This window comes from Neolamprologus multifasciatus, chromosome 3 (genome assembly GCF_963576455.1).
Source record: "Neolamprologus multifasciatus chromosome 3, fNeoMul1.2, whole genome shotgun sequence".
In the NCBI taxonomy this organism is placed as follows: domain Eukaryota; kingdom Metazoa; phylum Chordata; class Actinopteri; order Cichliformes; family Cichlidae; genus Neolamprologus; species Neolamprologus multifasciatus.
The window spans coordinates 32,698,116-32,719,630 of record NC_140441.1 but is presented as its reverse complement, the minus strand read 5'-3'; the positions used below and the strand labels follow the sequence as shown (position 1 = coordinate 32,719,630).

The 21,515-nt window shown below is 40.9% G+C and overlaps 1 protein-coding gene across 1 annotated transcript in view; it reads right to left on the bottom strand.

Moving 5' to 3' along the window:
* LOC146522623 (uncharacterized) overlaps positions 1 to 21,515 on the bottom strand; it is a 42,987-nt gene that overhangs the window by 1,060 nt on the left and 20,412 nt on the right. The window contains exons 2-9 of the mRNA XM_085153476.1: positions 4,382 to 6,872; positions 2,868 to 2,929; positions 2,507 to 2,545; positions 1,986 to 2,396; positions 1,550 to 1,776; positions 1,123 to 1,295; positions 778 to 912; positions 80 to 178 (exon numbers count right to left, since the gene is read on the bottom strand). Of these exons, the coding sequence (XP_085009602.1) occupies positions 80 to 178; positions 778 to 912; positions 1,123 to 1,295; positions 1,550 to 1,776; positions 1,986 to 2,396; positions 2,507 to 2,545; positions 2,868 to 2,929; positions 4,382 to 6,872 (3,637 nt within the window). The remainder of the gene's footprint in view (positions 1 to 79; positions 179 to 777; positions 913 to 1,122; positions 1,296 to 1,549; positions 1,777 to 1,985; positions 2,397 to 2,506; positions 2,546 to 2,867; positions 2,930 to 4,381; positions 6,873 to 21,515) is intronic.

Here is a 21,515-nt window from a genome sequence, read left to right as displayed (position 1 = left end):
TTAATCAGATTACTGATCATTTTGCCACAGAAGAGCAGCGATGTTAATATTTGTATTTCTCAAGGGAAAACAAAGTTACCTTTTCATTAACAACACTGACAGTTACTTCTTTTATGTCAAAGTTCTTTAAGCTCTTCAGTTTCTCAGCATCTTCCTGTTTCTCGAAACACACAACTGCCTGGGTGTGCACAAACACACACACACACACATTAATTTGGATTACTACCAAAACTATTAAGTTACTACATTCACACTAAAAATCATATATGAGCACTTGTCATGAGCTTACAAGTATTTACTGACAAGTTTGAGTTTTCCAAGCAAACTACAAGCAACTGTGGCAACTTACAAGCAACCAATGCGATTCAAATGATGTTTTCAGTGCAATGTGTATATATAGATTAAAAATGCATAATGCAAAGCAGCAAAATAAAAACAAAATACAGTGTGTATGTTTTCATAGGATTAGACTTGAGCAGAAACTTTCTGACATTGCGATGTCTATATAAAAGCTCAGTATAATCTAAAGTAGCCATGAATGTGAGGGCTGCAAGACCACAGAAGAAAAGTAAGGATAACCAACTGACTTTAAACCGCATGATGAATGCAGGACTACAACCATGAACAGACAGTATATTTATAGAGAATTGTAGCTACCGTGCATAAATATCTATCTTAGATTGCAGAAGCAAACCAGGAGACAAATTTTCTCTAGATTCACAAGTAGGTCAATGAACTCATCCATCTATAACAGCGAACAAATTTCAGTGTACATACCTGTAATTTTGACCTAAACAAAACAACTGACTTGGTTTTTCCGAATTTCTCCACAGCAGAAATCACTTCACTGTGAGAGAGACTACTGACAATCCCTTGTAGCCTCACCATGGTTGGAGGGGAAGATTTAGCAGCCTGTGGAAACACAGAGAAGAAAAATATGAACAAACCAAATGCAGATTTCATCATGACAACTGGACTCAAAGTTTGTGCTTGTATAAATTTGTATTGAAGGATTTAATCTTGGTTTCTTGGCATCAACAATCGCGTCATCTGTCACTATTTATTATATTATAAATAATCCAAAACATTACATTAATGAAAAAAGGCATAACATGAAGTCACCTTGGTCTCTGTGCTAGGCCTCCCTTTAGTTGTTTCTGGAGATGCAGAACGTGAGGATGATGATGATGATGTTGATGGGGACGACTTCATCTTGGCTAGCTCAGCCAGCAGGGCAGGAGCCAAAGTTTTGACGACAGTCTCCAGGTCAGACTGTTTTGATAAGGACTGGAGAGCTAAAAGACCACAGGTACAAAAGAGATTCACACTTTGGTGGGTGCCAAGTCTCAAAAATCATTTTTTATAATAGTAGAAAAAACTATACTGACATTTCTGGTGGCACTGGTCTTTATTTATAATTTGCATTAGTAAAGTTAATGTTATGAGGGGGGTTGACAAGTGAACATAACTTTGATTTTAGAAAAACCAATGACTACATACCAAAAAAAACAAACAAAAAAACCCAAAAACTGTGAAGCAATTTTCAAACCTGATGTTTCCAGCAGTTTCTTTGCCAAGATCTTCGAGCTGCTCGACTTATTTCGCATAAGAGATGACCTCTTTGCCAACGACCGCCTCTCCCAGCTTCTCCTCGGTGGGGAACGTTTCTCATCTCTTCTTTTTGGCGAGGATCGCCTCTCACGGCTCCTTGACCGTGATCGATATCGGGAAGAGGAAGGACGGTCATACCACGAGGAGTCAGAATGAGACCGGGACCTGAAAAAAGTATTAATCAAAAAACTTAATGACTCATTAAGTGAACATAACTCTCAAAGCAAACATCCAGCATGGATACAAAAGGTAAATACTGTCCACCAATTAAGTGTTTAAGTTTACATTATTAAATAAATTACATTTCGCCCTCTCCACTAGAGAGCTAAATCTTCTTGATTGATCCTAGCTCTCAAAATGTATGTTGGACAGACCTGCGATCACGTCTGGAGCTGTAAAGAGATCGTGATTGGCTTCTGTGTCTCTCCCTTCGGGGGCTGCGTGATCGAGAATGGGAATGACTAATTCGTCTGTCCCTCCTACGCTCCAAGTCACGGCGGCGACGTGGACTGCCGGAGCGGGAACGGCTACTTCGTCTGTCCCTGCTACGCTCCGAGTCATGATGGCTGCGGGAGCGGGAACGGCTACTTCGTCTACTTCTTCTTCGCTCCGAGTCACGACAAGTGCGGGGGCTGCGAGAGCGGGAACGGCTACTTCGCCTGTCCCTGCTACGCTCCGAGTCACGATGGCTCCGGGGGCTGGAGGAACGGGAACGACTCTCATGTCTGGTTTTCTTCTGGGAAGTCTCAGCAGAAGTTGAGGGAGAGGGCTTGGCACCTGACGCACTAACAATTGCATATAAAAAGAAAGGCACATGTTAAATCAAAGAAAAAGAAAGCCTCCAATGCTGGCATATTTTTTTATTCGCCAAATGACTTCAAATGAAGATATTTACCCTAGCAGTGATGCTTTTTCACCGTTCCATTCTGGGTATCTGTGGAAAAACACAGATACATTTTTGTCTGGTGTTGCAAGATAGAATGTCCTTAAAAATATATTATTGTTCATTAATTAAGAAATTTATTCAGCTTCATAACAATTTAGGTTAGGGGAAATGGCTCATGGTAAATGCTGCAGATCATTAAGGTGCTTTACAAAAATACAGCAAATAAAAACGATAATGAAAAAATACAAATGAACAGTTCTTAGGAAGCTATCCTAGCATTACAACCCCGGCATCATTTTGGCACACCCATGGTTGTGCTGCCCCAAAGATATCAGTTCATAATCACGAAGTACAGAGAAGAAAGATTGACCGCTTTCGCAGAAATCTGCAGTTCTCGATGTGAAGGCTGGTATTCTGGTGGGAGACCCAATCCTAGTGGTCACAACAAAAAACAAACATTTAAACAAGGTTCATTTTTATCAGGAGCAACGTTTGTCATTGACATCACTTGCTGATAAAAGGTCACTAAACTTTGCAGTGGCCTTAAAAAACTTAAAATATTAACAGTTAGTCCTTCACTGAATGGAGAAGCATTATAACATTAGCCAGGAGCCTGGATTGTACTTAGAAACATTCATAGACCAAAAAAAACAAGAACAAATAAGCATGACACATTATACCTCTCCTGGGATAAAATTTTAAAAATGAAATTATTTAGTATATATAGAAAACACAAGTCAAACATCTGATTACAAACAACCAAAACAAAAGGATCATCTTAGGCTCTGGATTCTGGATACTCAGGCTCTTCTTATGGCATCAAACTTTCCCGAGGCTCCAAGAAGGTCGTCTCAGGAGAGGCCAAGTTTGGATTAGGACAAAATGCACCACCTATGTTGATCACAGTTGGAGTAGCGACAGGAAGATGATGTTGAAATAGGCCAGAAGAGGAAGGCGCTGTTTCTTTGACGAGGAGCCCAAATGTGAAATTTGCAGCGAAGGAAGGCCGATCCATAAAGAGAGATTCAACAACAAATCAAAATAAATCTGGTGCTTGTGTAGCTCATGAGTGGGTGCAGCGGGTGCTTATGTTTGTGGTAGTAAATGATGTTGCCTTTTGGGACACAGAAACACTAACTTAAAAAGAAAGTATGAGTAAAAAAAAAAGAAAGAAGCGAGTATTACACAAAAACAAGGTGCCTACTAATGTGAAATAAAGGACAAAACACACTATTCTTAACAAAAGACAAAAAGGGGAACTTTCACATTCAGCAACAATTCCAGAAAAAGCAAAGCTGAATGTGCACTGTGGAACAGCAGCCCAAGGACAGAGACAAATGAAAAAACAGCCGTCTTCCAACATTTTCTGATGCACAGGCTCTTCAGGTTTGCAGGTTTCTCCTCATCACGTCATCTGAGGCCTTGGTTCCACTGTTAGCAAAAGCCTTGAATGTCTTCGCATCAGTTTATGTCAATTTAAAAGAGATTAAATCTATCAATTGCAAGTACAGACCACTGAAGATTCTGAAGGTCTCTTATTAGTAGTGTTTTTAAATTACAATATCTGATAAACATATAGTTAAGTTTAGTCTGCGCTGTAATCCTTCAGAAATTCTGTTACAGAATACTGAATTGCAGAATTATGTGAAAATTTGTCCAAATGTTTGCAAGCCAAGTTGGTAGTCTTCCTACAGTCACCATCATGCAGGAATAGTGAACAAAACAAACAAATAAACTTTAAAGTAGCATACATGAAGTTTTTCCCAAACCAAAGTCCTATAATGGGATCTAAAATCAAATAAAAAACAAAAAACAAAAAAACATTGCATGTCAAATAAATAAAAACTGACAGAAAGCAAAAACATCGAACAATCTTCCACTTACCTTCATCTGATTACATTCCTTGTTACATAGAGAGCAGGTATGAGGAAAGACCCTAGGTGAAGCAGCAGTGTAGTCTTGCATCTGGGCCAGCACTGGGATATTCCCTGTCACTTCTACCTTTGCTGGAAGCTGCTTGGTGGAAGCGGGCTGCGGTATATGAATGAAATTCATGAAGTTCTGCATTACCGGCGAGAGACCCGGAGGAACGGGCATCATGAGCCCTGGCATGAGGGACGGCTGTGGAACTGGCTTTGCAGCCGAAAAAACTTGAGACTGCAAAGCTTGTCCCATATGCACAGTTGGCTGATTCTGCATCTGCTGCAACCCAATCGGCAGGTTAGGTACCTGGGCCATCTGCTGCTGCTTCAGTTGTTGCGTCTGCTGCTGCTCCAGTTGCTGCTGTTGCGTCTGCTGCTGCTTCAGTTGTTGCGTCTGCTGCTGCTCCAGTTGCTGCTGTTGCGTCTGCTGTTGCGTCTGCTGCTGCTTCAGTTGTTGCGTCTGCTGCTGCTCCAGTTGCTGCTGTTGCGTCTGCTGTTGCGTCTGCTGCTGCTTCAGTTGTTGCGTCTGCTGCTGCTCCAGTTGTTGCGTATGCTGCTGCTCCGTCTGCTGCTGTTGCGTCTGCTGCTGCTGCTTTGACTGTTGTTGCTTCAACTGTTGCTGCATCTGCTGCTGCTGCTTGCGTGGTGGTTGTTGCATTGTCTGTTTCACTTGTTGCAGTTGTACCTGCTTCTGCTGCATTTGCTGTTTGTTCATCTGCTCAGAAACATTTGATACTTGCCCGTGAGTCTTACTCTTTTCTTTGATGTGACTGTCGCTGCTGCTGCTGCCAATGAGTACAAGGCCTGGTCGGCTTGGATGCACACTACGAACTATATTAGGAGTTAGTTGGCTTTTAGACGCTGACTGGCGATCTGGCTCTGAATTTTTCAACGGAAGGGTTTTAGTAACTTCTGCTTTAAGAGGTCTTAAGTCTGTGTCTGTCTTTGGCAGAGAGAAACCTTTGAAGATTTCTTGAGAAGGCTGGTTTGGTTGTGTTGGCAGTTGTTTAGCTGGACCACTACTTCGCATTGAGCCATGACTGGTAAAAGAGCTGCCTTGATCACGGGAAGAAACCAAGGTGCTGTTTTTCACCTCTGTCATACTTTTTTGCAGTGGTTCTCGACTGTGACCATCATAGGAGGCCATCAGCAGCGTACCTCCACTTCCACCACTACTGGCTCCACTGCTGCTTCTTCCAATTTCATCCCCAAAGCTCCCAGTATATTTTCCAGTATGTCCATAATCAATCACTTTACTTGGTTGGACAATAGGTGACAATTCATCCTGACGCATCCCTTCCCCTCTTGAAGTACTCAACCTTTCCCTTCCACTCATACTTGTGGTGGAATGAGGATCATAGTAGGATTTTGATGGACCTGCTGTTGCAGATCTCTTTGCCTTTTCCATGCGGATTTGTCGTAAGATAAAAGGCAAGTTGTCAGGAGTCATCTGATCTTCGGGGTATGAGATCAGATGTTCCAGGTCCTCTTTTTCAAGTCCAAACTGCATAAGGATGTTCACAGCTGTTTCCGAAGTGTACTTGGGACGAGTAGACTCTGCAGAGCCCACAGGTTTGTCTGGCACTGGGTAGTCATAATCACCTAAGCCTGGAATGGATTGCACATTGCGCTCTCTTTCATTCGAGGCATTAAACCTACCGTCACCAGTGCTTTGATAGCTCAATGAAGCAGATGATGAACAGTATTTAGACGAATCATCCTCAGTTTCCCGTTTGTAGCTTGGCAACCAGTCCATGGAGCTAGTGCTACTTGCAACATCAGGAGGTCTTTGAGAGGTTGAAGACAACATGTAGGAAGTCACATCTTTGCTTGAAGAATGATACTCATCTCTTTGAGTGCTGGTAAAATGACTGTTCTTTTTTACAGGCTGATTTCTCACCTCCTCTCTGGCTCTGCTTATATGCATGTCTATGGACCTCTTTATGTCCTCTTCCATTGAAGTCTTACTCCCTTCGGGCCTGTAGCTCATTATTCCCCCAGATTTTGCAGGAGTCGCAGATGAAACTCCGGAAGAGCTAAAGCTGGACCCAGGCCCAAGATGAGGAGATGTCTTATGAGAGTCTCTCTCTGCCTGCATACTGGACTGTCCATAGCGCCCCTGGGCTGAACTTTGATTCCCAGAGGCATAGGGGTTATATAAGGGATGGGACATGGTGTTAGCAACCTTCAGAAGGTTTAGTAGACTGATGGCTGCAGCAGTCGGGCAGGGGGGTGTTGTGGGTATAAATGGGGCGTGTGTCTTGGTTCGACCACCAACAGCAACAGCATTATTTATCTGTGTCAAAGTAAGGTGGGCTTTCAGCTGAGCCAGCCGCAAGCATGCAGCTTGCTGTCCGATCAGTAAAAAGCTCCCTGGGAGCCCACCCAGTAGGGGGCTCTGTTGGGGCCCTGGTGCAACAGAAGGGGTGTAACGCTTCGATGGCAATGGAAAGCTGGGAAGTTCAAAATAAAGAAAACAAAGAAAAAAGGTTAATGAGTTGTACTGGGCCTCAGAATCTTGGAAAGATGGGGTCCATCATCCGGAAGGCCATTTCTTAATTTGCAGATTCTGCTTTCCAAAGATTCCTTCCTTCATACGGATTCATTCTGTCAGTATCATATCTTATCATCTTCATCTTCACTAGTAAGAAGGAAAGGTGGAAACAAAAGCATCAAAAACAGAGACACACAGAAAACAGGGCATTTTAACAATAGAGACACAGGAGACAACAACAACAAAATAGAAAGGAGGTGTTAACATTAGAAGAATAAGGTTAATAGATCTTCTAAAGCAGCTTATCTTATCTTGCCCTTGTCATGTCCCTGATCTGTGGATAGAGACACGGAACATACACGCTAGTCGTCCAACATCTAACAAGACCCATGATTAGTGCCCAACAAGGTCGAACTAAAGTCAATCTGTAACACGAATTTTCTCCTGAAACATTATGTTATAAAATAAAGACTGAAACACCAATATGAGCATACACAATATTGAATTGCAACCCAAAAAACTGATACGTTTTCATCTCTTTGCCTGTTTTGCCAGAGGCTTCAGTTCCACAATTCACAATAAAGCGTATGCACACAACTTTGAAGGTTTGGTAGTTTTATTATGATGATCTCCAAGTCCAGTGGTGGTGTGCTGAGTAGGCAGCATTCAGAAAAGAGACAACGTATGGCTTGGAAAGTTGGTGAAGGAAGCTGGATCTGCCGTTGACTTTCTGGTAATGACAGCACACAGATGGACCTCGACTGGTGCTGCCTTAAGTCATGAATGCATGCTCCTGCCCCCTAAACATGATCGCAATAAATCAAAAGAGCATGCTCAGCGGCAGGATTTTGGCATAGAGCAGCTCATGAAGATCTTCTGTTTCCTCAGGGGACAAGATTGGACTCCTCCGCTCATTTTGAATTGCAGGAGATAAGGAACTAAAGTTGAGTACCATGACCGATGCTCTGTTGTCCGCTTGCGCTTAATTTAACTGGTTACATTAGCCCTCTGCACTTTAAGTGACTTTAGTGTCACTGTAAAATCATTTTGAACTGTGGAATAATTCAATCAATCTGTACACTGTCTGTACAGACCTTGTACCTGATCATTATGCAAGTACTTTTGACAAACTAAGTTTTCACATAGGCAACAGGTTATGTTCTGAAAAGTGCAGTAAAAGCGTCCCAACAATTCTTACATCAAACACAGCAACAGTGAGAGAAAGCATCGTTATTGCTTTTCATTCATGACCATTTTAGTAGTTGGGTCAAAAATCTTTGCAAACCTTCAAAGAAAACTAGTTGGTAAAAGTGCAGCTACAAACTACTGAACATTTGCGGTTTGCTCCGTTCGTGCTACGATGGCTCTCTAATTTTAGGGACAAATTGTTATCCAGTGCAAAACTCATCAATGATGACATCAATGGCAAAATCAGAGACAATGACAATATTTGGAGGCCAAAAGTGAACACAACATATTTCCCTCCCTGTGACTGTTTTTTGTTTTTGTTGTATTGCTTGTGTTAGCTATGTTATGCTTAAAAGTAATTTAAGAGAAAGTGAATTGCACAGATACACACACCTACCAGATGTAAAGAAGAATAAAGTAATAGGAGAAAAGAAGGAAATAAATAAATGTTTTAAAAAATATAGATCCTTAAGTGGTAATATAGAACACAACTAGCCAACAGCTCAGCTGCAGACAACATGATTACATCTTTGACTACATTGCAGCAGTCTTTATACTGCCTTTAAGTAAGCACCTGCAGCAGGGGATAGGTGATTTTTGCTCACTGCACATCAATGGCATGGGAGCAGGTTAATGACAGGTGATCTTTTCTATAGTTCCATCTTAATGTCTAATGCCAGGCCACTGATCACCAATTAGTAATGTTTCGGTCGCGAACAAAACAGTTCTTAGAGTGTAGGTAGTTACACTCTCAGTAGCACAGGAACAGAGCGGGAGGGAGAGACAGAGAGCCAGGGACAACATCACATTAGAAAGGTATAGTAATCATCCAAAACTATTTTCAGTTTAGGGCTGCCACGATTAGTCGACTAGTCACGATTACGTCGACTATCAAAATCGTCGACGACTGATTTAATAGTCGACGCGTCGTTTGAAGCTTTGTAAGATCCCAAAAGACGCAGGAATAAGTAGTAGGATTTAAGAGTGTAATAACGGACTGAAACAGAAGATGGCAGCACTGCATGTACAAGGATGCCAGCTGCCGTTAAACCCAGAAGAAGAAGAAGAAGCTGTGTCCCAGAATTCATAGCGCAGCCCAGCTCAGTTGTCAACAATGGCGGCAGCTAGTTAGTTTTAATATTACTCTTATTATTCTTTCTGGGTCACAAAATAAACGTTTAACATGTTTTCAGGCAAGAATGTAGCTGTGTAAACCTCAAATATCTGCTCAGTTTATCAAGACACCACGTATTTTCAAAAGCGCTCCAACGTTTTCGGAGACGTCTGTTACCCACTAGCTCGATAGCTAGCCGGGGGCAAGGCTCACTAGAGCCGGTGAGAACACCGGACTCCCAGCAAATTGTTTTCAAACCCACCGCTGTCTTTCGCTACTCAGGTTAAACATATATAAGTCACTTAGGCTACGTCCACACGTACACGGGTATTTTTGAAAACTGAGATTTTCCGTTTTAGTTTTAAAAAAGAATCCCGTCCACACGTAAAGGCAGAAATGAAGGAAAACGCTGCTAGGAACATGCCAAAGCAACAGGTGGCGATATATTCCTAACCATGCAGAAATGTTGGCCAATCAGAAGTCTAGAAGCCTCGGTGGGAAAAAGTAAACAAAGCTGGGACATAGAAGCAGAACCGAGTCGCATGTGTGGAGGGACAGTAACTGTGTGTGTATACGTAAGCATTTAAACACTGCAGAGAGTACAATTAACAGTAATAGTATTGTAGAAATTCATTTCACCGAAACAATAACGTGGCGCACAGTGTGACGTCAAAAAATGCGCACACCTTTGACGCTGCGTTTTCTCCGTTTTTCTTGTCCACACGTAAATGCAAAAACGGAGTTTTCAAAAATATCCACCCTGGCCGGAGTTTTTAAAAATCTCCGTTTTCAGTGACCAAAAACGCCGTTTACGTGTGGACGAAAGGTGCAAACGCATAGAAAAATCTGCGTTTTCAAAAATACCCGGGTACGTGTGGACATAGCCTGAGATAACTTAAAAATGTTATTGTTTGGCTTTTTTAGTATTTTATTTGTTCCTGAGTAAATCGGTTTGGCTGATATTAAAGTTAAAGTTTTTACACAGCTGAATAAACATCAAGCAGACAACTGATTATCAGAAGTGTGAGATGCTGGAGAATAAACTCCGGTGTCCTGTTATATTTTAGATAGCAAGGAGTTTATTAAACTTCACCGAAACAATCTGCAAATTTCATTAAAATTTAATAAACTATCATCTTGTCTTTATTTTTAGTTAGCACATACCTTAAACACTTCAAGCTGTAAGCTAATGATAGTTATATAAGAGCAGATGCATGCTGGTGCAATAAGCTGTACGTCCAATGGATGCATGATCTGATTAGTCGACTAATCGCAAAAATAATCGGTGACTAGTCGACTATTAAAATAATCGTTTGTGGCAGCCCTATTTCAGTTGCAGATGACAAAGGATTCAAAAAGTTTATTCATGCGGGCCCATATGACAGAGAATGTGCATCTTCTTTTTGTTTTCACATTTTAATTTATATTTAATTGTGTTGTGGTTTGCAGTGTTTTGTGTTATTTCACTTTAAATTTGTTTAAAAGGAAAAATATGAAAATTTAAATAGTTAAAAGTTGAACTGTGAATAGTTGGTTTTTGTATTATATTATTTATTTATTACATTTTATGTGGAGTGAATAAATAAAAGTATATTTACGGTGGCTCCTAGAGACAAAGCACTACAAACTCCAAAACACGTACAAACCCCGAAGCACGTACCAATTCCAAAGCACGTACAAACTCCAAAAAGCACGTACAAACCTCAAAAAGCACGTACAAACCTCAAAAAGCACTACAAACTCCGAAGCACGTACAAACCGCAAAACACGTAAAAAAAGACAACAGAATGCTAGGCGCAGTGTTGAGCTTTTGTTACCTAGTGGCTACACAAGCCAGGAAGTAACAGGTAAATGAACATTTTTTTAAAATTGTTTGAATATATAGGAGTGCTTGTGTATCAATACACAAACAATACACATATGCTTTCAATTGTGTTATTTAAGTGATCTAAGTAGCTCTGTTTTGGAAGCTCAGTTAATGCTAGAAATGTGTTTTGGAGTTTGTACGTGCTTTGTCTCTAGGGGCCACCGTATATATTTATATATAAACATATATAAATAAAACCACTTTTTTTTACATTAGTAATTCTTTTGTGCATCATTTTATATTATTGTTAACAATAAATAAATTAAAGCAACAAAACAACCTGAAAGAGCTGGTTGGGAGCCGAAAAAGCTGGATCTTTTTAGTGAGCCGAGCTGAATTTTTCTAGATAATATTCACAAAGGTAGGACGGTTTGCCACTCAATTTCGTGTGCGCAGAAACAACGGGTAGGATGGTTTGTCAGGTAGGATGGATTCCCAGGACACCGGTTCTCCAAAAGGAGACGGAAATCCCATCACTGTAACCAATACCATCACGTCTGGGAAGAGTCTTAAGAGCGGGATTAACGTGCATCACTAAAAGAGAGAAAACTTTAATACAAGCCAGGTCTGTGGAGTGGAGTGGGGGCTTATCATAAGTGAAGGACAAGTGGTTGTTTTTCTCAACCAGTAGAATTCATGTTGTCAGTATTTGTTGTAAATGCTGCCTTTTATGAATGCATTTAAAATGTGTTGTGGCCACTGAGTTAAATCCGGCAGATTGAGCAAAATCTGTGCATCAGTGAGATATGAAACGAGACCATAAATCCACCACTAAAGCAACCTCCTGCAGGCCCGTTTACAAACTACCACCACAGGTCGACAAACAGGAAAAGCTGATCGCTTACAGGGTTTAAAAAAAAAAAAAAAAAAACAACTCGGTGTACATACCGTGCTTTATATGTATGTAATCCCTTTGTTCTGATGTTCTCAAATATATCCTCGCGAAGAACTTCTTGCAACCTACAGCTTTGCTAAGGGAAAAGAAACGCTAGCCACGTGACCCAGCGCAACGATTTCCGTTTCGATGGGTTGCCTTCAAAATAAAAGTACGAACAGAAACGACAACTTTCAAGATACTGTCATAATTCCACTAACGCATTCCGTGCATATTATTATTATTATTATTATTATTATTATTATTATTATTATTATTATTATTATTATTATTATTATCAGGGATAAGCACTTTCAATTTTTTATTTACGTTTTAGAAAAATACAACTGCAAGTTTTAAATATGTTATTGAGTGTGTTATTTTTATTGTTTCAACCATATTATTAACCATGTATACTTCAGTTTCAGTGAGAGAGAATTGGAAAAGTTTCGTTACATCTTTCTCTGTGATGGATTATGGTGACTGCAGGATAAGTGTACTATAGTTAATTTTTCACACGATGGCGCTCTTTCCATAGGAAAACAATTCATATATTAATGTCCTTGATGATGATCAGTTATATATTTTTTTTACCACTATAACACAGCCTGAATTTTAATACACATGTTTATGTGAAATGTGTCTTACACCCCATCACCAATTCTGCACAGATTAATTTTACATTATAAAAATAATATTTATGTTGTGACTGTGAGGAAGCATGGGAAAAGGGGGAAATAAGGTATGATTGATGTTTCTCCCTGAAATAAGTACGGAGCCCTGTCACTACCCGATCCGTACCAGAAACCCGATCGGTACCCCGCATGCGCGAAAGATGTCTATTTCCGGTTGAAGCGTTTTACGAGTATCTGTTAAGATGTTAAGAATAACAAATATCTCTTAAAATGTTTCCAATAGTCAAACATTTCAATATAATGTAGACAAAAACGAAAAATAAAAAGATAGTTATGGATCAGGAGTGGATGCGCATGTGCAAAGTCAGACCGTACTGTCACTACCCGATCCTTACCAGAAACCCGATTGGTACCCCGCATGCGCAAATCTTACATCACTTCCTCTCTTTGCCAACATTGCGACATTCAATCGCGCATCTGCAGGGGTTTTCTTCTTCTTCTGTTTGTTTAATGGCAGTTTACTCCCCAGTGTACGAGGATACTGCCATCTGCTGACCGAGCGAATGAACCCTATTGTAAACTGAATTAGCGTCATTACAAACGTGTGTTAAATTTGATTTAGTGATAGTCGAGTGTGTTTATGCTTGTCTGTGTGGATAGGATTGATTAGAATAGTGATGATGATGTCCGCTATCACTGTCAATTGTTAGTAAACACTTCATCTGGCTGATGAATCTTCACGTGACATATTACAAAGTCTGTATTATTAACTCTGTAATTAGGCACCATTCTTCTTATTTTACGGCCCTGTTGTTCAATCGGGGAACGCTCTCTGTTGAGGAGAAAAGCATGAATTTGTTTGTATACGGATTATCCATTGTTTAAATGTCCCGGTAGTCGAAAAGGAGGCAGAGCTGTGGAGAAATGCTAGGAGCTAACTGGGCACTAACCACTAACTATCATTCAAATATATTGAATGTTGCAATGTTGGCAAAGAGAGGAAGTGACGTAAGATTTGCACATGCGGGGTACCAATCAGGTTTCCGGTACGAATCGGGTAGCGACAAGCCCCGCAAGTAGGGATGGGTAGCGGTATCCGGTGCCATAATGGCACATAAACGGTAGTAACCAGACCGAAAAGACTGAAAAGCAGCGCACATTTCGGGGCTTTATTTCGGTGCTTTTTTTTCCCTGAGATGTCACACACTTTGAATTCTAGCCAATCATTTTACTTTTCCAAGGATAGTAGGCGGGCCCAAGTACGTACGTTCTTTTAGAGCAGAGCTACAGATTAAAAATGCCCAAGGCAAAGCGGCCAAAAGTCTTGCTGTACCTCAGCAGCCTGCAACAAGTGCTTTAAGCTGATACTGTGCAAAGGAGGTAACACCTCGAATCTGATGAAACACCTGGCGACGCATAGCGGGGGGTTTTTAAAGCCGAGAAATGCACCGTATTTGATAGCTTGCTGCAAGAGCTCACACCGAGCACATCTAGTGTGGGTGTGGTGCCTGTTATTGACCCGGAGTTAGCAACATCCCCCAAGAACCCGAAGATTAGAGTCCTGGCCCATGTTGTTCATGTGTAGTTTACGTTGAGTAGGCTAACCACGTTATTAAATTAATGCATGTAAGGTTGAACTAGCAAACACCGTTGTAGTTACATGCGGCTGTCTTCTTGTTTGATGGCAGATACTCCCTTCACCCTGGCCAAAAAGGCTAAAATTACCAAAGAAAAAGAGGGAAACAGCTAAACATGAGAGGTTTTTGGACAAAGTTGGTATTTTTTCCATTGTTTAAGCACTGCTTCCAGCCAAGAGTGATACCATATATCCCCTATAGCTGCAGAAAAGGCTAACATTGTTATCTTTTTACAAAAAAACAGCTAAACATGAGAGGTTTTTGGACAAAGTGTGTGTTCTCCATTCTTTAAGCACCGTTTAAGCACCGGCACCATTTCAAAAGTACCGGTTTGGTACTGGTATTGGATAAAACCTAAACGACACCCATCCCTACCCGCAAGGGACATAGGAGAAAAAAAAATTAAGACGGACTTTTGCGACATCTCGCAAAAGTTTTGCGCGTTTTGCGACATCTCGCCAAAGTTTTAGCCCCATTCTTCAGAGGCCACCAGCTCGAAGGCGACCGGGAGGAGCTCGCTGATTCTGATGTTTCGGCGGGTCCGCGCTTTGTGTTTATGCCCTATTTGCACTGATTCTAAAGCTGTTAGTTTGATCTCTCTCCATACAATATTGGCCGAACCAGCAGCAAAAGAAGATCCAAACTACGCTTCACATAAACATCGTCATGAATTCCCTCTGACTATTGCTGTTTTGCTTCCACCACAATAAAATCACACTTCATTCACAGCTCTCTCTCTCTCCGAGTGTCAGCTTTCTTTTTATAGATACAAAAATATGTAAATGTACTGATCTGAATTATAATATTTCTGACTGTCTGAGGCAAAATTTCCCAGATTCAAATCGTTTTGTTTTGTTTTGTTTTGTTTTGTTTTGTTTCACTGCTTACGTACTTACATTTTTGTTTACTTACATATTCATTTACTGTTTTGGGCTTTTTTTTGTATATATAAAGTTAACTGTTGTGTAATGTTTTGTTGACTCGATATGGATGAAAGGGGATATCCTGACCTGTACAGTTATGTCAGGCACAGAAATCTTTTGTTTGTGACCAGCAGCCAATCAGAAGAAAGGTCATTTTAAATTCAAAAGGATTTAACAAGAATTGTTTCAGACATTAGATGATCTAAGAGACTTCCCGATGGACTAATAAAACTTTGTTAAGGATTATTTTGAACTGTTAATCACGCAAAGATACTCTGGAATAAAAACATGAAACCTAAAACAGAGTTATTCACACGTCATTGTTTTCATAAAAATATAATTTATAGCCATTTTAAAGGTCATCCAATTTGATTATAACTTAGAGTAACTGGGTTTCCACCATCTGTAGAACAGCATGCACTTTGTTTTTCTTGAGGAATACCTGTACACATCAAATGCTAAACTGTGCTCTGTGGCAGTATATTAGGGGACAGTAATAATATTTTATAATTCAGTTATGTCCTCCACGCAGTGGCAACCATCAGTTTGCACCTGAATGTGTATCAGATAATATTACATAAGCCCTAAAAAAGAAGGTGACAAACTCTCTTTCTGCAAATAAATACATGAACGCTGAGCTTCAGAGCTAGACGCCCTCCAATGTGTGACTGGATTTAGCAAAACATAACAAGACTTTCTCTGTCCAGTGTGTGAGCTAGCTTGGAGGGTTTGATAATACTTTGCAAATCAACAGTTTATCAAAAGGTGATGATGAATATTTTCATTAAAGGATCATTCTCTGGTGGGTATTGCAACAAATTACAAATATATCCCCTTTATCCCCTCCTCCGGACCACAGGGCTTAACACCTGACCGTGACACAACAGCTGATGGGCAGCACTCCGGCGCTGTGTGTGTGTCTATGGGGGGAAATCCAGCCAAAACTATGTTGGTTTTATTTTCAGCTGTCATCGCTACCTTGACTGAGGTCCATGGGGGTGACCTCACCATGGAGAACACACAGGAACGTGTGGAGACATATGGACGGACGGACACGTGTGTTTTGTGTGTATAGCACAAACATTCATGCAACACAAACTTCTTCAGAACGTTTCATCTTTATTTATTTCAGATCTACCTTGTACAGTGGTCCCTCGTTATCCGGTCTTTAAGTCTGACATAATTAGCTGTGTCTGGGCCCAAACTCTGCTGCAGGTCCATAAGTCAAACAATTACTGTGGGATTACTGAGAGTTGAAAAACTGTCTAAATTCTTTCGTCTGTCATAAAATGATCAGTGTGACTGCTCTACCAGGTGTAACAATTAAGTTTAACATCCAGGCATCCATGAAAATGGAATTTATGACATTTAATGGAGTTAGAAGTTAGCGTAAAGTTAGCTTTCTTTGGCTTTTAATACAATACAGCCCCATATTTTAGAATTTTTGAACAGTTTGAAATCAAGAAAAACCTGGTGGGCTGGATTTTAGATTTTTTAACTGACCGGTCACAAAGAATGAGAATAAACGGGGTTCTGTCCGACCCAGTGTTCTCCTCAAGGGTGTGTCTTATTGCCCTTATTATTCATTCTCTATACAAACATGTGTCAGAGCAGATATGAAAACAGGGCCATTATTAAATATGCAGATGACTCTGTCATTGTCAGCTTACTGAAAGAGGGTGAAACTCCTGATGACTTTTTCCAGTGGTTCCCACATAGCAAGCAGGTCTGGCCCGGATCTTGTATCAAGCCGGCACTGCTGGCTGACTTCTGGCATGATAAGACGTATGTCATCCAGATATGGGCCAGGCCTGGCATAGATGGCACTGTCTATGTGATGGCATGCCACATCTGGCTCGATTGTGGTTTGGTTTATGTGGCCAAGGCTCATAGAAAACAGGTCTGGCCTGGATCTGGCATCAAGCTGGCACTTCTGACTAACTGGTGTCATTGCAGGTTGTATGTCAACCATATGTGGGCCAGTTCTGGCAATGATGCCACTGTTTATGGCATGGCATTCCTTATCTGGCCCGATTGTGGTTTGGTGTATGTGGCCCAGGCTCATAGAAAACAGGCCTAGCCGGGATCCGGCATCAAGCTGGCACTTCTGACTGACTGGTGTCATGGCAGAGTGTATGTCAAGCAGATGCGGGCAAGGTCTGGTAATGAGGCACTATTTTATGTTCCTATTTTCCTATTTTAGTTAGAAGACCCAAATGCCATGTTGCAATACTATACTGCTATGGTAGCCAACGTTTCAAATGCAGCTTTGACAGGTTTGTGAGTAGAGATGGACCGATTCAATATTACGTATCGGTATCGGTCCGATACTGACCTAAATTACTGGATCGGAGAGAAATAAAAAATGTAATCAATCCATTAACTATCAAGAAAGCACCTCACAAAATTTGCGACATATCATAACCCAGCTCATAACGTTAGCAGTATGCATCACGTGATAGAGCGGCTGTGGCGTGCTCGACCTGTCGGCGGTCTGGTTGAGCATTTGGAGCCTCGCAACGAAACCGGCATTTCATCTCCGAGAAAGTTATCCCAGAGAGAAGTAAAGCAAGTGTGTAAGTTCATCTCTGAACATTTGTAAAGCATCCCCACGTTAAGTTTATGGAGCAACTGCCTCTTCTCTCTCTCCCTCTCCTGTTGCTACTTCAGTCAGGAAACTGATCAATGAGCAGCTGATTGGCTTTTCTGTCGCCACTCTCGTCTCTCTTGTTTGTTTTTGGCCCACTTTGCACAAGAAAGAGGAAACCAGCGGCTGAACAAGAGCAGCAGGTTTAAGCTTGATAAGTTGTTGCTAAAATTTATTTAATTTATTTATTTGGAATTTATTTAACTTTCTACACCAGGATCCTTTTCTACGTAGCTGACGGCTGGTAACTGTGCAGGGGCGAGTCTAGCAAAGTTTAGCCAGGGGGGCCGATAGGGCATTAACAGGGAAAAGGTGGCACAAAAACATACTTTTCTTTCTTATTCTCATTTAAAATGTCTAGCTTTTAATAAATAATTATCTGAATCTTACACCCAAAGTTTTAATCTGACATAAAATGTATAGAAATCCATTACTGTATATAGTAACTATTAAGTCTAATATACCCTAGTAAGTATTAAACCTGATTCTTTGATCCCCATGATAGAACAGAGAAAACCCGACTCAGGAGTGGTCAAAACATTTATATTTCTTTATTCAATCATCTTACGGAAGAGAGAGCCCTGCACAGCCCAAAGCAAGTTGCAGAATCTCTAACATTAGAAGCTAAAAATCTGTCTCATATAGGTGTTATTTTGGTCCTTCACACGTCACACATCGTTTTGATAAAAACAAGTCCTTATATGTTACTAGTTCCGCTTTTCTGTCTGGTTTCCTGTATTTATTAATATACTTCTGCAGCTCTACCCTAGACTTCCTGTTTTCAGTCTGGCTAAGCACTTGGTTTATGAGTCAAAAATGGCCTTGCTTTACAAGCATTATTATTAAAATACATAATACAATATAATCAGAAAATAAGTACTAAGAATATATGTTTATTTCGTAACATAAGCTATAGTACTTTTTCCTTTGGGAAGGTACAATCTGTGCAATCTGCAATTCTGTGCAAGAAAGATGTTGAATCTATTTAAATATTTTGAAAAAATAATTGATTTCTGTGCATTTGTTTTACACATGCATTGAATTGAAGTAGATTATATTGATTAAGCATATAAGGCAGAGGGTGGGGTGTGGTTCCCTATTTTTCTTTTTGTTTCTTTTTTTTTGCTGGGAGTTTGCAACCCCATTACGTTGTTTAATATTTCTGCTAAGTACTCTTTAAAATACCAGAATAGGGAGGATGGTGTAGGTTTAAGTGTATTAGATGGATTGGTATTGCTAAACTATGAAATGTTTTGTGCAGTGTATTTTTTGCATACAGGTATAACAGAATAGCTTTAGTGTTTTGTTTTTTAAAACTTGAGGTCGTCATTCTTTGCGGTATGTGGGCCATGTGTAAGCACATTGTGTGGGCCAGATCTGGACCATACCAATTTTGCTATGTGGGTTTGAGGAGTCTTATCTCCAGTTGAACATACAGTGGCTTGGAAAAGTATTCGGCCCCTTGAACTTTTCCACATTTTGTCAGATTACAGCCACAAACATGAATCAATTTTATTGGAATTCCACGTGAAAGACCAATACAAAGTGGTGTACACCTGAGAAGTGGAACGAAAATCATACATGATTCCAAACATTTTTTACAAATAAATAACTGAAAAGTGCGGTGTGTGTAATTATTCAGCCCCCTGAGTCAATACTTTGTAGAACCACCTTTTGCTGCAATTACAGCTGCCAGTCTTTTAGGGTATGTCTCTACCAGCTTTGCACATCTAGAGACTGAAATCCTTGCCCATTCTTCTTTGCAAAACAGCTCCAGCTCAGTCAGATTAGATGGACAGCGTTTGTGAACAGCAGTTTTCAGATCTTGCCACAGATTCTCGATTGGATTTAGATCTGGACTTTGACTGGGCCATTCTAACACATGGATATGTTTTGTTTTAAACCTTTCCATTGGCTTTATGTTTAGGATCATTGTCCTGCTGGAAGGTGAACCTCCGCCCCAGTCTCAAGTCTTTTGCAGACTCCAAGAGGTTTTCTTCCAAGATTGCCGTGTATTTGGCTCCATCCATCTTCCCGTCAACTCTGACCAGCTTCCCTGTCCCTGCTGAAGAGAAGCACCCCCAGAGCATGATGCTGCCACCACCATATTTGACAGTGGAGATTATGTGTTCAGAGAGATGTGCAGTGTTAGTTTTCCGCTAAACATAGTGTTTTGCATTGTGGCCAAAAAGTTCAATTTTGGTCTTGAACAGTGCTCCGTGGGATGTTCAAGGCTTGGGAAATCTTTTTGTAGCCTATGCCTGCTTGGGCCATGTGTAAGTTGTGTGCAGCCACGGGCCAGTTGCAGACACACTGCTGGCCCTGTGCTGGCCCAGAACAGTTTCAGTTCTGGCCCCAGATGTCAGCCTAATGTGTACCTTAATTAAGCCATGTAATAACAACATGTGGATAATAGTGCAAAAGTAACATGACAAAACTCTGTTTGGACAGTGAATGGACTGATTCTTATATAGCATTTTCAACTCACTCAGATTACTCAAAGTGCTCTATACAACATGCCACATTCCCCCAAACACACACTTTCTCTTAACTGAGTGCTTCCTAACTACATTCATACACACTCACACTCACGACATGCAGACTGGAGAAGCCAGGGATTGAACCACTAACCTTCCGATCAGTAGGTGACCTGCCACATAAACCAAACCATAATTGGGCCAGATATGGCATGCCATAAACATTGCCAGACCTGACACACAGGTTGACATACAACCTGCCATGATACCAGAAGTGCCAGCTTAATGCCAGATCCTGGCCAAGCCTGTCTTCTATGAGCCTGGGCCACATAAACCAAACCACAATCAAGCCAGATGTGGCATGCCATCACATAGACAGTGCCATCTATGCCAGGCCTGGCCCATATCTGGATGACATACGTCTTATCATGCCAGAAGTCAGCCAGCAGTGCCGGCTTGATACCAGATCCGGGCCGGACCTGCTTGCTATGTGGTTGGTATTTGGGGAGTTTATATGTTGTGTTTCTCAAGCAGCTTCTGAGTAGTGTTTGGTGGTAACAACTGGTTTGGAAGGCTGCTGTCACTGGCTTGTATCCAGGATGCCAGTGATGTACAGTGTTGGGGAGTAACGGAATACATGTACCACCGTTATGTATTTAAAATACAAAATATGACTTCTGGTGACGCCATGTTAGACTAAGCAGCAAAACGACGAAGGTCTGCCACACAAGGCAAGAAATAAGTGACAATTGAAGTTACCAGACAACCAAATAACCAGGTAAATAGAAAACCTATACAAGATGACTATGAACAAAAAACAAAGAACGTTGAACAAAGATAGCTGGAAGGAAAAAGAAGATAAACAGAAACCTCCCAGCCCAGCTAGCTTAAACACAGCTAACGATAGCCAAGGACAACCAGACCTAATGCTACTGGAAGAACTGAAAAAGCTACGTAAAGAGAATCAAGAGGGACAAAATCACACAAAGATGTCACTCGAAAGACGGGAGCAAGCGGTCACAGAAATTAGAGACCACATCGCTAAACTTGAAAAGCGAATTCAGACAAATGGAGGAAAGAATTAGCGCAACAGAAGACATGTTTATGCGACACCAGAGGGCGCTGAGATACCTGATCCACCAAGACCTGGACCTCTCCGCTAAATGTGATGACTTGCAAAACAGACTAAGACGCAGCAATATAAGGATTTTTCAGATGCGAGAGGGAAGCGAAGGAAATG